Source organism: Barbus barbus (assembly GCF_936440315.1).
Source record: "Barbus barbus genome assembly, chromosome: 21".
Lineage (NCBI taxonomy): Eukaryota > Metazoa > Chordata > Actinopteri > Cypriniformes > Cyprinidae > Barbus > Barbus barbus.
The window spans coordinates 12,020,843-12,034,725 of record NC_136749.1 but is presented as its reverse complement, the minus strand read 5'-3'; the positions used below and the strand labels follow the sequence as shown (position 1 = coordinate 12,034,725).

Here is a 13,883-nt window from a genome sequence, read left to right as displayed (position 1 = left end):
AGTTAGGTTACATAAAAGTTAATGGTTTAAAAGCCATTTCAACTTTAATCCTTTAGGAACTATTTTTAATAAATATCAGTGTTGCATCAAGTCTTAAATGTTATTTAGATATCTTTCATCTCATCTTCACCCCAAATGTAAAGTATAGCATCAGCAGAATGCTCTTGCCCTTAAAACCAAATGAATATGATGCAATTCAATAGAGATAAAACATTAACGTTAAACACTTCATAGAATAATAGATCTGTTTCGAAATAAAATACTTTAACTGTGTGCATATTCTACATAATTTGCGTAACTAAATTAAATTTTAAACTTAATGCAAAAGAGATTATATTTAAAATCTGATCATGCTTAAATTAAACACCAGATGGCAGTGTTGTAAGAAAAAATCTATTCCTCATACATCACGTTTTAAATAAATAAAAAATGCATCAAATGCAGTAATATTGTTTGATTTTGAGAACTCACGGCATTATAAATTCCTACTACTATGTAGCCTATCGTTTCTTTATTATTACCTTAAGTGACTCCATACTTCACGCTGAAGGAGCAAAACAGCAATTTAATTAGAGAAATTTTGAACTTTCATTTCAATGTCAAATTATGAAGTTCACTGTGTACACATCAGATATGCATTACCTAGTGTCACAGATTCACATTGGCAATGCAGTAAAACAGCAAACATTTACTTCTGAAACATTAAGCATAAGTTGTTGGTATTATATCAATCGAGCACTTATATCTATGAGCCCTGTTTCAGTTTTAAGAAGTTTATATTATTGTTTTAATGGGAAACTATTTACATCTTTTCCACTGACAGCTAAGTTTTAACATCTTGAAACCTATAGACTAATTGAAATCAAATAGTGTCCTCCCAACTTCAGTGGGGAGTGCAAATTATCAAATTCCTTCACATTGTAAGCTCATGGAAAAATTTAAGGACATTCTTTAAATGGTGTCCTTTACAAGTAAAGTCTAGGAAACAATGGACCATTGAGAGAAAATGCCACAGAGAACATTCAAGGCTTCACTTTCTCAGACTTAAATCTGTCTCATGACCCTATAATGCTTGCATCATTTGATATAACGCTGACTGAAGCCGTACAGAAATACAGCATTTTTGGAATTTATACAAAGCAATTATAACAATAATAATAATGAGTAATTATTATTATTAAATTATAATATTAAATATATATGCAATATTTATACAATACCATGACTCTATTAAGCTTGCATTATTTGATATAACACTGAAGCTGTACAGAAATACACCATTTTTGGAATTTATGCAAATTAATTATTATTATTATTATTCAATAATATTAAAAAAACAATATCGTGACCCTATAAAGCTTGAATCATTTGATGTATCAGATTATTTTATGCAATGTAATAATAATAATATAACATTGGTTCCCGGAAAGCTAATTAAAAGCACCTGTTTTGCTGTCAAATTATATTTTCGGTCCTGCTGAATGCATATTAATCCTTACTAATAAATCAAAATCCTCTTTCACACCACATGCTTTAATATAAATTGCATTATAAGACTCAGTAAGATTAGGATCACAAAAGAAGAATGTATATTTTAGAAGCAGAAGTTTGCAAGGAGCGCATGGTCAGCCACTCCAGCTGCTAAAGTAGTGCTAATCCTGGGGGTATTGAGGTTATGAGACTGCTGAGGATTAACACATCACATGTTCACCGGGCACCAGGAGCTGCTGATGAATGCTGCTCGGATCATGTCTTTTTCCGGTTACCATTGGATGTCAAGCATCTTGCCGTGGCAGCCATTGGAGGTTTCAATTTTATATCACAGATGAATGGAAATCAGTTTGCATGGGAAACAGTGTGGGGTGTTCTGCAGGCAATTGCAGTTTAATGGAAATTATATATGATATTTATTCTAGAGCTGCAATGTTGCGTTGGTTGCCTTTGAATGAGAAACCTGCATTGACCTCTAAATTTGCATTGGAACTCATTCTAGTTCTTTCTTGTAAGCTTAGTGATTAGTATGGGTCCAAATACAAATGAAAGTGTCTGCTATAGTATTATCTAATTATAATTATGTTATACTGTGTTATGTAATAGTGTTACTCAACTAGTAATTTCATGTCATTATTTTCCAATTCCTCAGCTCTTTGGTAACATATTCTTATATAGGAACAAAAATTGTTTATATCCAATAAATCATCAGTCAAATGAGTAAAGACATTTCTCTTTGTATTTTTTTATATGTTTTTAAAGCAAAAAAAAAATGCAACCAAGCAATTCACATTCCACATCAAATCAGTTAAATTCAACCATATTAAAATCGAATAAGGTCTTTAATCGGTCTTAAAGTCCAGAGTTTGTGCATCTTTCATCACGCATCTTTCTCATATGTCCTGATAGCGACCACGTCATCCATGATACATTTCTGAAGAGATCAATGGAGGAATAGAGACAAAGACAGAGCGAGATTAGCAGCATGCTAAACAATGGATGCAATGTTTGGAAGCTGATGTTTTTGTAATAAAATAAAATAAAAGGTTAAATGAATTTATCTTAACATTATGCAGATGGCTTGTACACATACCGCTATCATTTTGGAGTCTTGAATCTCTCTTTCAATTATTGTGGTTTTCCCCTCCCATGTCTGCTTTTGAATAAGTTTGCCATCTTCAAGGCTCATAATAGTCTGAAGAAAATGAAAATAAAGGGACACAATTATGCACAAACATAATAAACTACTTTCCACACACATACACTTTTTATAATAGAAAAGTCTATATATTTAATATCATCCTTACCCTGACTTTCCTGTCATCTGCTGTCGTCTCATCAAATTCTTCATCTAATTTGAATTTGATTTCCAGTGTCTTGAAGGTAGTGACAGCTTTCATAGAGATGAACTCCTGCTCATCCACAGCAATCGACAGACTGGGTTTTGCTAGGTTAGCCATTTGCCTAGAAGCAAAACCAGCACCTGTGTACAAATACAAAAAGTTTGCCTGACATACAGCTTTTGCTTGTAATACAGAAAATGGCATGAACAGTTGAACTAATACAGCCGGACAAAAAGCTGCCTCCTGATATAAGCAGTACATAATAAAACATAGGTACGTATGAATGAATGAATCTTACCTACAGCCTTCATGTATTCATCAAAATTGTCACTTGAAGTCATTTTCCATTTACCAACGAACTGCTCAGCCATTGTTATTTCTATGTTCAATACTGAATTAAAAACAAAGAAATAACTGGAGAATTACAACTCAAGATTGTTTGGTTCAATGTGTATATAAAGTGTTGCAAAGGCTCAGACCAGAACAGAGGGAGATTTAAAGAGTGCTCACTGACCAATCAGTAAAGCTGCTGTGATATTTGAGAATTTGATTGGTTAAAAGCTTTTGAAAGGCGAGGGTTTGATAGATCGATATTTGAATATTAGATTAGGTAAAAAGTCAAATCACATAAAATCAAGTTATTGATAAATATACTAAATTGCTGATTGTGCAAATAATAATAACAATAGGTTTAACTTGACATCTTTAAACAAGAGTAGAGTTTTGTTGAAGTAGGAAGTAGTTTTGAAATGACAGACACTTCAAATGCATAACTGAATCCTTGTTCTTGACGGGTATTAATAATTAATTTATTGTTTGAACCTGCACTTAATCAGTCCATATATTGCTAGCATTTATTTAAGCACAACAAACCCACAGTAGTTGGACTGTTGAATGTATGTATTATGCTTTTTCCTTCTCACAATCCAAGTTTAGTGCAGAAAAGAAACGGCGCCATCTGCTGCTGATGATTAATAGTAATGCAAATCTACAATACACGGAATATCTACTGATTAAAGAGTTTAATTCACTAGATCTTTTCTGTGCTTTTGTAGGAGTAACTGAATTAGTATTTGTCTTCTCAACATCTAAAGTACAACCTCTCCCAGCCAGCTGTAATGCAAATGCTGAGATTCTGTCATTTCAGTATCCATAAATATTTATTTAAATAGTCTTCATATAAATATACCTTCAAATTGGAATTCAAACTCCTTCTGAATCTTATTTAAGGTAATATTATTATATTTTGATAATGCTGATTAATTTAAAGACAACAATGCAAGTCTAGTGATTATATAAAGACAGCTGAAGTGATTAAAATCCATACTCCACTTTTGATTAGAGTATGGTGTCATGACTGTGTTGTATTTTCATTAAAGATCTCATTTTTATTTGCCTTTCATGGTGAACCTAAACATGACTTGTTATGTTTGGAGCACAGGTGCATTGGCATGGAGCTCAGTGGCAATAATTAATTCATTAAACACAGACATTGCTTTCCCTTAATTAGTCATGTAAACACTGTTGTCCAGTCTCCGACCTAGCAGATGACTCCATTTAATAATTCATTACAAGCAAACGTGGCTGTCTTTTGTATTGTAAATAGTCCTTGCTAGTGCTTATGTCTGTGTGACAAGTTAATTTATTCCCTTGAAAAAAGTACAGAGACTTTAGGATGTCCTAAAGTGGAGTTATATACTAAGTAAACAAAAACTTTTATTTTGGATGAGATTAATCAGGACAGCACTAATATATATATATATATATAATTATGTGGTAAACTGCTGCGACCGGAAATACAGAATGAAACCATAATTGAGTAGGCCTACAATATTGCACAAAGGTCTTTGAGTGATTTGCACTGAAATGAACAATAATTAGTTTAAAGAATCTGTAGAGAGGGGAAATAGAAGAAAATGTAGAGCAATAAGAGGCTTCTTGCAGAGGCGGATTATTGTATTGCTTGTTCTGCTGCACTAGCAGAGCTGAATAATTACTGCCTACCACATATTTTCCCACGGGCTGGAAGCTGCTGAGACAGCTGGTGCAGTTGGACAGTCTGACAGAAAAAAAGAGCACATTCCTATCAAAAGGTTATTTATTTATTTATTTTCCCCACTAAAATGATGCATAATTAAAAATAATTATTATTATTCAATAAAAATAAATATATAAAATAAGAAAAGAAAAAGATTATTTGCCAGAATGATTTGGGATAGAAATTATAATAGACTAACCTATCACACAAGACAATACAAATCAGATATACATCGATCTATCTTTATATTATATTCCATTAAAGTAATAATAAGTCATCAAAATATACTGTAACATTCATTCTAATCAAATGTGTAATTTAAAGCTATGAAAACCAAATAATGGTTAAAATACCACTAGGTGCAAGGAGCTAAAGGTAAAGATAAAATATTTGATATATATATTTTATATTAATGAACAAATTAAATCTAATTAAATGAAAACATGTTTTAATGTTTAAAAAATATACATATAATAGCACAATATGGCTCTCTGTTTTTTATAACTTTGTTTTATGGTATTAATTTATTCTTTTCTCTATTTGCTGAGAAGTGAATTGGAAAGAGGAGATTTGAGTGGGTGATTTGGAATTCATTTATTTGCTTTACACCATCTGTAAGTAATATATATGAATAGTCTTAACTTTTAATAGCAAGCACAGTTTGTTGAAACTTGTGTGTGTGTGTGTGTGTGTATGCATATTATGTTAATAAGCTTAGCCCATGTGTTATAATAGTTTGACTGGCATCTGCTGGTGAAGCGTTGTAACGACATTAACAGAAGCTTCATAAAAAGCAAACAACACAGCATACCATTTTCACAGAACCCCAAACCTTTATTTTCACCAAAGTTTGCACACACAGAAATGAGAGGGGGCGAAAAGACAATTTTGGCAGCCGAAGACACTTCAAGCATATTTATAGAGGAGACAGTGATTTGAAAAACAAATCCAAATAAATAATCATAATCATTCAGTGCATATTCCCCATCACTTCACTTTCAGAGAGAAAGGACACAAATGCTAGGTCAACCTAACATGGACACACACGCACACACACTCACTCCCATCGCACGAAAATCAACCAAATAGAAAAGTCACACGTCAAAGGCTGTAGTTGGGAGTATATGAGGATACATTCAGCTGGTAAAGATGTTACCTATTTTATCAAGCCAGACAGATGCCAGAACATTCAGAGATATACGACTCCCTTAATTACACCGCTGCACTAATGAAGATGTCTACTCCTGCTAGAGACAGATGACAAACACCAGCCTTGAGTGTCGAAGGCCTGAATCGATGTCGAGGAATGGGGCAGGTCAACGAAAAGAAAACCTCGCTCATAGGGAGCAACAGGTTTTTTTCCTTTTCTTTTGTAATATAACGCAGGCTATATCAAGCTGTCTAGACTCTAGTCCAAAGGATCCAGAAAGGGTGCAGTGTTTCCAAACGTCAGCCAACAAAAGAGTACGTTTGCAGAGGTCGTCATGCAGATGTGCGTAGCATTTCAGGAGAGTGATATTTCATTTTATGTAAGATAATAAGCAAAGAAACTAAAAATACATTTTGCTTACAAATGAAACACTATTAACATGTTTTTATTTGTCTCAGTACTCCTATTTCAAGCTATTTGTTCAGGAAAATGTCTTGATCATGCTGTATATAAACGTAAGTGCACTATATATTCATGAGTCTGGGTAGGTTTGCGTTTTAAAATGGAAATCTGGGGCCCGAGCACTGAAGCTTTTTGCATTCTTCACAATTACAGCAAACTTCACATCATTTAACACTGCAAACGTAAGCAGGCAGCTTACTCACAACATCAAAAACCTTTCACATGATCAAACCAGACGTGCCTCAACCAAAACAACTGAGAAATCGACAAATAATAATGAAAGAATCAACATAATGTATCGTGGAGATTTGATACATTTGATTTGTTATCATTCAATCTGATAGACAGAAAGATAGATAGAGAGAAAGAGAGAGATAAAAAAAAAATTATTTACAAAATAATACTTGTGTCTTCTCATTACTCTATGAAATCAAGCAAGACTGTTCAAACAGTATACGAGTGTGATACTAGTTGTTCTCACTGGTGTTTACCAGAGGTTGTGTGTGTGTGTGAGTGTGTGTGTGTGTGTGTGTGAGCAGGATAGGATGACGGGTTGGCTGATGAAGGGTATGAGGAGGAGGAGGAGGATAACTTCACGCTACTAGTTCTTCCCTCAGCTCCTTGTTCCTGCGGACAATTGCAGCATGTCGCTCCTGACAGGGTCAAAACAAACATAGTATCACATGCATCAGAATTCTGATTATTCATTTGAGACTGGCTTCAGTCACTGGGGTATATTTGTAGCAATAGGCAAAAATACAATGCATGGGTCAAAATGATTGATTTTTCTTTTATGCCAAAAAAATCATTAGGATATTAAGTAAAGCTCATGTTCCATGAAGATATTTTGTAAATTTCCTACTGTAAATAAATCATTGTTGATTAGTAATATGCATTGCTAAGGACTTCATTTGGACAACTTTAAAGGCGATTTTCTCAATATTTAGATTTTTTTTTTTTGCACCCTCAGATTCCAGATTTTCAAGTAGATGCATCTCAGACAATTATTGTCCTATCCTAACAAACCATACATTCAAGGAAAGCTTAAATCTCAATTTCGAAAAATTGACTGGTTTTGTGGTCCAGGGTCACATATTTTAAAATAATTACTACCTACCCAGGCGTTTCATTACTTAATGAATCCACATTTTTGAATGAATCACTCGATTCAGAGACGGTCACATGCTTTGTTCCCAAATGAATCAGCTGTTCGAACACATTAAGACAGCGACTTGTCGCCACCTACTGGCAGTTTCAGTTTCATATTTAGAGTATCAATTAACATTCGTTTCACAATTAAAAAACGAAAACCATTAATATTTATTATTATTTTTTCAATGCCGAATCAAAGTACTGTATTTATTTCTAAAGCTATTTTTGTCATATTTACTTAACGCTTTTATCGATTGACTTACATTAATTAACTGGCACATCATGTAATTGGATGAAAATAAATAAATAATTGGGTCCCACTTTATATTAGGTGGCCTTAACTACTATGTACTTACATTTCAATTAATAATTTGGTACAATGCACGTTTTGTTTACATTTCATGTTTTTAGATTGTACATTTATTTTAAAAATACCTGTTGACCCATCCATTCACAATACAATATGAACACAGTAAGTGCATTGTACTTTTTTATGTAAGTACATAGTAGTTAAGGCCACTTAATATAAAGTGAGACCAAAAATTGCAATTGCTTGACAGCTCTAATATATGCAATAATGTTTCTAAAGATTTTAATGAAAAAATAAATATTAAATAATAATTACATTTTATAAATAATGAAAAATGTAATATTTGCAATACATATAAAATGATCTAATAAATGAAAATTATATCATATTTAAACAATTTTTACTCGATGCTTGTTTCAATTGTTTTTGTATATAAATATTATAAAAAAGTGTTTTGTTCACCTTCTCATGCAGACGTTCCATCATGGCTGCCAGTTGGGCCTCACGGTTTTCCTTGATCTGCTCCATCTTCAGAATGAGCTTTTCCTCTGCCATCTTGCTGAAGTTGCTGTTTTCCTCCATGGCTTTGAGAAGCACATCCCTCTCGTGCTCACGTTTCTCAGCCAGAGCTTTGAGCACCTGAGCTTCCTGAGACTGTTGAGGAAAGTCATGATATGTATGAGCATCCAAACATATGGGCATGGAAGGGCATATAGTTCCTCAAGGTTAAATGGATTCTAATGTGGTTGACCAGTATTTATTGATTCATGTACATTTGTCTGTGGTAATAAAATTGTAAGCTGTATAGTTACAGCTATTAAGCTTTGATGCATTCAGTCCCACTGACCCTCCTGCGGTTCTCAGCAGCCTCCAGCTTCTTCTGGATATCCTCCAGTGACATATCCCTCTTCTTTGGAGGAGAGGTGATGCTGTGGGCCCCGTCTGACACCGGTGAGGGTGGTTTCAGAATCACCTCGAAGGCCTGGCCTGAGGCCCTTTTGTTTATTGGCTTTACTTCCATATCTACAAGACAGCAACCAATGTCAAATGACCTTGCTTAATAAAATGCTTTATATGGGATAATTATGACATAAAAAAATCATAGTTATTAGATACAAAATTGGATACTAAGTCATAATTATGAGAAAAAGGTATAAATAATGACATACTGATGACATGCCATAATTATATGACTTCTTATGCCATTATTATGACTGTCGTTATTTCAACTTGCTCGCATAATCTTACTGACTTAATTTAGAATTTTATTTAATTATAGATTTTATCTCAATTTTAAATTTTGGTTTAATATTTGACACTTTATGTCATAATTATAGTTTACCAGATCATGTTTTTTTTTCTTGTGTGTGGCAAAAATTGGGCTTCCATCATGTTTCTAATAATGTTTTCATAAAATGTAACAGCATAATTAATCAAGATTCTGCAGGAAATTATCAACATTTAATTTATTTATTTTTTTTGCCCATTTATTGTCAAAAAACGTTGAAATTGACATAAATTGTCAAAATTATGACATATTAAGTTATAATTATGACATGGAATCAGAAAAGTCTATTTTTATGTCATTATTATGACTTTTCATTTCATAATTTAGACTCATAATAGCAACTTTATCTCATAATTATGACTTAGTATGTTATCATTTTGACTTTAATTATTAATTATTATTTCACTATTTGACATTTTATGTCATAATATCATTTTTTTAATTCAGTTTTGACTTTTTGTCATAATTATGAGTTATTAAAGCATGAATTTGTTTTCTTATGTAGCAGATATGGGCTTCCAAAAATAATTCATGTTTTAAAGAATCAACCTTTTCATAAATTTAAGAGCATAATCAATAAAAAAAATTCTGAAACAAGAAATAATCAACATTTCAAATGTTCTTTTGTTTAAGCCCTATTTATTTATATTTGTTATATAAAAATGTTATATTAATTTAATTTATTATGTGTAACATTATATTAATTAGATAAAATATCAGTTACAGCCCCTCTGTTTTATATATAGTTTTCTACTGCTTCAAACCAAACAGATTTTTTTCTCTCACTTACCTTCAAACTCACAGACAAGGTTGTTGCGTGTCTGTGGGCTGAAGCAGGAGCAAATGAGCGAGAGCATGGACAGCTCCTTCATCTTCTCCTTGTATGCTGAAACAACACATAATTGGCCCCTTGTTAGTCGTACATGCATCCACTACTCTAGCACAAATGTGCTGAAGTTTACAGGCCACAGCATATTGCCTGGTCTCTACAGCTCTTCAGAGGATTCAACTGGGGCCTATAACATACCCGCCACTTCAGTTTATACTCTTCATGTCTCTCTGATGCTTCAACTGAGTGACTGATCAACTCTGCTACTTTAGCAACATTAGCTCATTTTTGAAAGGCTATGGAAAAAAATGGATTTAAATAGTTGAATATCAGCAGGAATTAAGTGCACGAGATTAAAATATGGGGAATTTCCCAACACTATCCCTATACACTGAAAAAAGTAGAATTTAGTTTGAAACAATTATTACTCAGAACTTGCTATTAAATTTCACACACATGGAATTTTAAAGCTGAAAGACTGAAATGCTATTTTCTTGCAAAACATACTCCAAATCTTTTACTTCCAACTTTGAAAAAAATTTTTTACAGTGCATTTTTTTTCCTCAGAGGATAACAAATGAAATGCATAACACAATAAATCAGCTGGAATACAGCTAGGCAAATCCCTGGAAAACTCATATTAGCATAAAAACAGGCACAAATAGAGTCTATGGAGAGACTTTTCTACATTTAAACAAATGGAGCTTGCAGACTCATGAAAAATGCAGGAGGCACACTAATGACACTTCCCATTTCCTGCCCTCTGTAGCGTTTTACAGATTACAAGCACATCTAACAGCCCATTAGCTAAAGAATTACCGTCAGACACCATACAGACTAGGACACACTAAGCAAGTGTAACTAAATTTTAAAAAAATGATGCGAGTATGAATCAATTAGTTATATGCTAAAATGAGACAAATCCCATACTTCCAATGTTCAAATCACACACAGGAACCTTTTTGTTGCCAGAGTCACCTACTGGTGTCCACACAGTGTCAATACTTGTGCGTCCGGTGCTGCAAAGGCCACCATGTGCAGCATCCCACTGCTGCAGGGCTGGCCGGTCTCCCAGTCTGCGTCCGTTTGGCCTCCTGCAACTTTCTTATCAATATCAACAACCAGGCCCACAGCTCGGGAGTCTTACACTCATCAATAAATCATGACAGAACAAGCCCACGATAGATTCGGAAAAATGACTTTACAGCTTCAGTAATTTTGCAGGCTACTCAAAACTAACAGTGAAATCCACCCATGCCATCTGGTCATGAAATGACTCCACAACAAAATAAAGGTGGGTATCACTATGGGGGGGAAACCAGAATAGATCAGAAATGATATTCTTAATCTATTTTAAATGATTCAAAGCACAATTGATGTTATTTTATTAAAACAGTACTATGCACGTGATGAATGAGCTAGGGCCTGTGTGTTGTATCTCACATGAGCCTTATTAGTTGGTTTCTGAATGCATAAAAAGGTTAATCAAAAATAAAATGTGAATAATAATCTGTCAGTTTGGTATCCATGATGCCAGCACTCAAATTTCGTGTCTATAAAACAAGGACAATGACATCCTCAACAAAAAGCTGCTCTAATTGTCTAATAATTACATATAAAGCAAGAATCGCTGGTTAAATATGAGTTTTTGAGGGAAATGCTCCATGAGGAGGTTTTTTATGGCTGGATTGTCTGGGCTGTGTTTCTTGGGTGCGGTCTTTCTGCATTATGATGCGAGGAGGCAGAAGCAGGTGCGCCATCGCCAATCATCATACATCTACATGTCACTACTGAGATTTTTTCGTATAATATTTATTCTAATTCATAATACGAATGACACTCACTTCGTTTAGGCTATAAACTCTATTAATAGGAAAATCCGCAAAATCTACCATCGCAGTGCCTCCAATTACGCAGATCATAGTCTAACGCCTACTGTACGCACAAATAGGCTAGTAATAATAAATGAAACATATTAATATAGCATTGTATGCATTCTGTAAGCATCATACATACGCATCTTGACAATGACATGGTGTAACGCTTTGCACAGACAGACTCGGTCTCCATTAACACGTTTACAAATGCAACAATGGATTAAGATGACAAGTGCAAAAATGCGCAGCACCTACCGATAGCTGTTTTGGCCATGGTGTCCCTTCTTGAATCCGTATTAACTTCCACAACGGTCGTGGTTTGTGCCAGTGGCGTTGAGAGCGGATGATGCTTAAGGCACTGAGTCAGCAGAGCACAATGAGGAGCGCGGAGGGATGTGAGGAATGGGAGCGGCTGACTTATGATCCAGTCCGCGCAACAGCAGACTATGATCCAGTCCGCGCAACAGCAGATTGGCCACCGGCAGCACTTCACTTCACTGACGTGTGGAGAAAAGGAAGGAAAAATCTGGCCTGCAAGTGTCGTAGGCGGATTTAAATACTTAAGGCATGTATGTTTGCACTGATTTATTAACAATACCTGGAATTTCCTACGAATATGGTACAAAATAGACGCTCAAATTATTCTTATTTTTATTTTCTAATTCCAACAAATGAGCAGAGAAATTATGTTCTTGATTTTCTGAAAATGCTCGAGAGAGGTCCTGCAGGTCAAACTACACGTACATGATCTGTTTAATATGCTAATTAGTTGCAATTTTTACAACCCTGTTGCAATTGCTTGCAATTATGATGTGTCAGTTTGTAATTTCCTAAATAAAACATTAAATAAACAATTTGTTATTAAAAACACCATGCCAGAATGTGTAACGGTGCAGATTTAAAGGGATAATTCACCCAAAAATTTAACTGAGTGTACATTTACACTAAGTGCAAATAGCCTGTCTTATTGGCAAAGGCTATTTACACTAACTCCACTAACTAATGTGTGATTGAGTTAGTCAACACTAAAAAAAGACTTGAATTCAACATCAAGTTTCAGTTGTGTAATGTAGATGGTAAGGCACATGCTTTCTTGATGCGATCGACTCGAGTTCGAGTCCGCCTTTTGCCCAACTTTTTTTCTCCCTTTTCAAATCTCATCAGAAAGGCATTTATTTTCAATAACAATGAAGGAAATAATAAAAAAGTTGAAAATTAAAGTATCGGGTAGAGTTAAGGAGGGCTTTATTATCCCAATAAGGTGGCATCCATTTTATAATTTGAATTAAAACTATAATTTACACTCAATACCTTATTATTGCTTACTGTTTTATAATGCATTACAATACTGAGGTGCAGATAATTGCCACTATTTGTAATACGTAGTATAAATAGCAGACAATATTGCTATTTTAACATAGTATAAATATAATCTATAGCTATTTGCACTTAGTGTTAATAGCACATCGTTAAAAAATACTGCTATTTTCACTTGGTGTAAATAGCATCCATCGCTAAAAAAATATGCTATTTGCACTTAGTTGCACTATTGCACTTAGCCGCTGCCAAAATTAAAATTCTGTCATCATTTACTCACCATCAAGTTGTTCCAGTATGAGTTTCTTTCTTCTGTTAAGCAAAAAAAATTATATGTTGGTAGCTGAACAGTTGATGGTAGCCATTGACTTACATAGTACGGAAAAAATACTATGTAAGTCAATTGCTACCATCAATTTATTTTTATTAGGTTGTTAGACTGTATGGACAAGCCACTTCGGGACCAAATGTTGGTTTAAGAGAGATATGTGTAAGCAGTTTATATCTACAATGGTGTGAAAAAGTGTTGGCCCCTTTCCTGATTTTTTTTTTTTTGCATGTTTGACACACTTTAATGTTTCAGATCATCAAACAAATTTAAATATTAATCAAAGATAACACAACAT

General features: G+C 33.9%; 2 protein-coding genes across 2 annotated transcripts; both read right to left on the bottom strand.

The window, feature by feature from the left end:
• Positions 1-1,514: 1,514 nt before the first annotated feature.
• On the bottom strand, positions 1,515-3,301 carry LOC306887665 (fatty acid-binding protein, adipocyte-like). The gene is made up of 4 exons (XM_079445599.1): positions 3,133-3,301; positions 2,799-2,974; positions 2,585-2,686; positions 1,515-2,425 (listed from the first exon to the last, which is right to left on the bottom strand). The coding sequence occupies exons 1-4, from the start codon at positions 3,203-3,205 to the stop codon at positions 2,372-2,374; spliced, it is 405 nt and encodes a 134-aa protein (XP_079301725.1). The 5' UTR covers positions 3,206-3,301; the 3' UTR covers positions 1,515-2,371.
• A 2,388-nt stretch (positions 3,302-5,689) lies between these two features.
• stmn2a (stathmin 2a) lies at positions 5,690-12,353 on the bottom strand. The gene is made up of 5 exons (XM_079445149.1): positions 12,196-12,353; positions 10,025-10,120; positions 8,794-8,969; positions 8,409-8,600; positions 5,690-7,137 (listed from the first exon to the last, which is right to left on the bottom strand). Exons 1-5 carry the CDS (start codon positions 12,212-12,214, stop codon positions 7,078-7,080), a joined length of 543 nt encoding a protein of 180 aa, XP_079301275.1. The 5' UTR covers positions 12,215-12,353; the 3' UTR covers positions 5,690-7,077.
• Between the last annotated feature and the right edge of the window lie 1,530 nt (positions 12,354-13,883).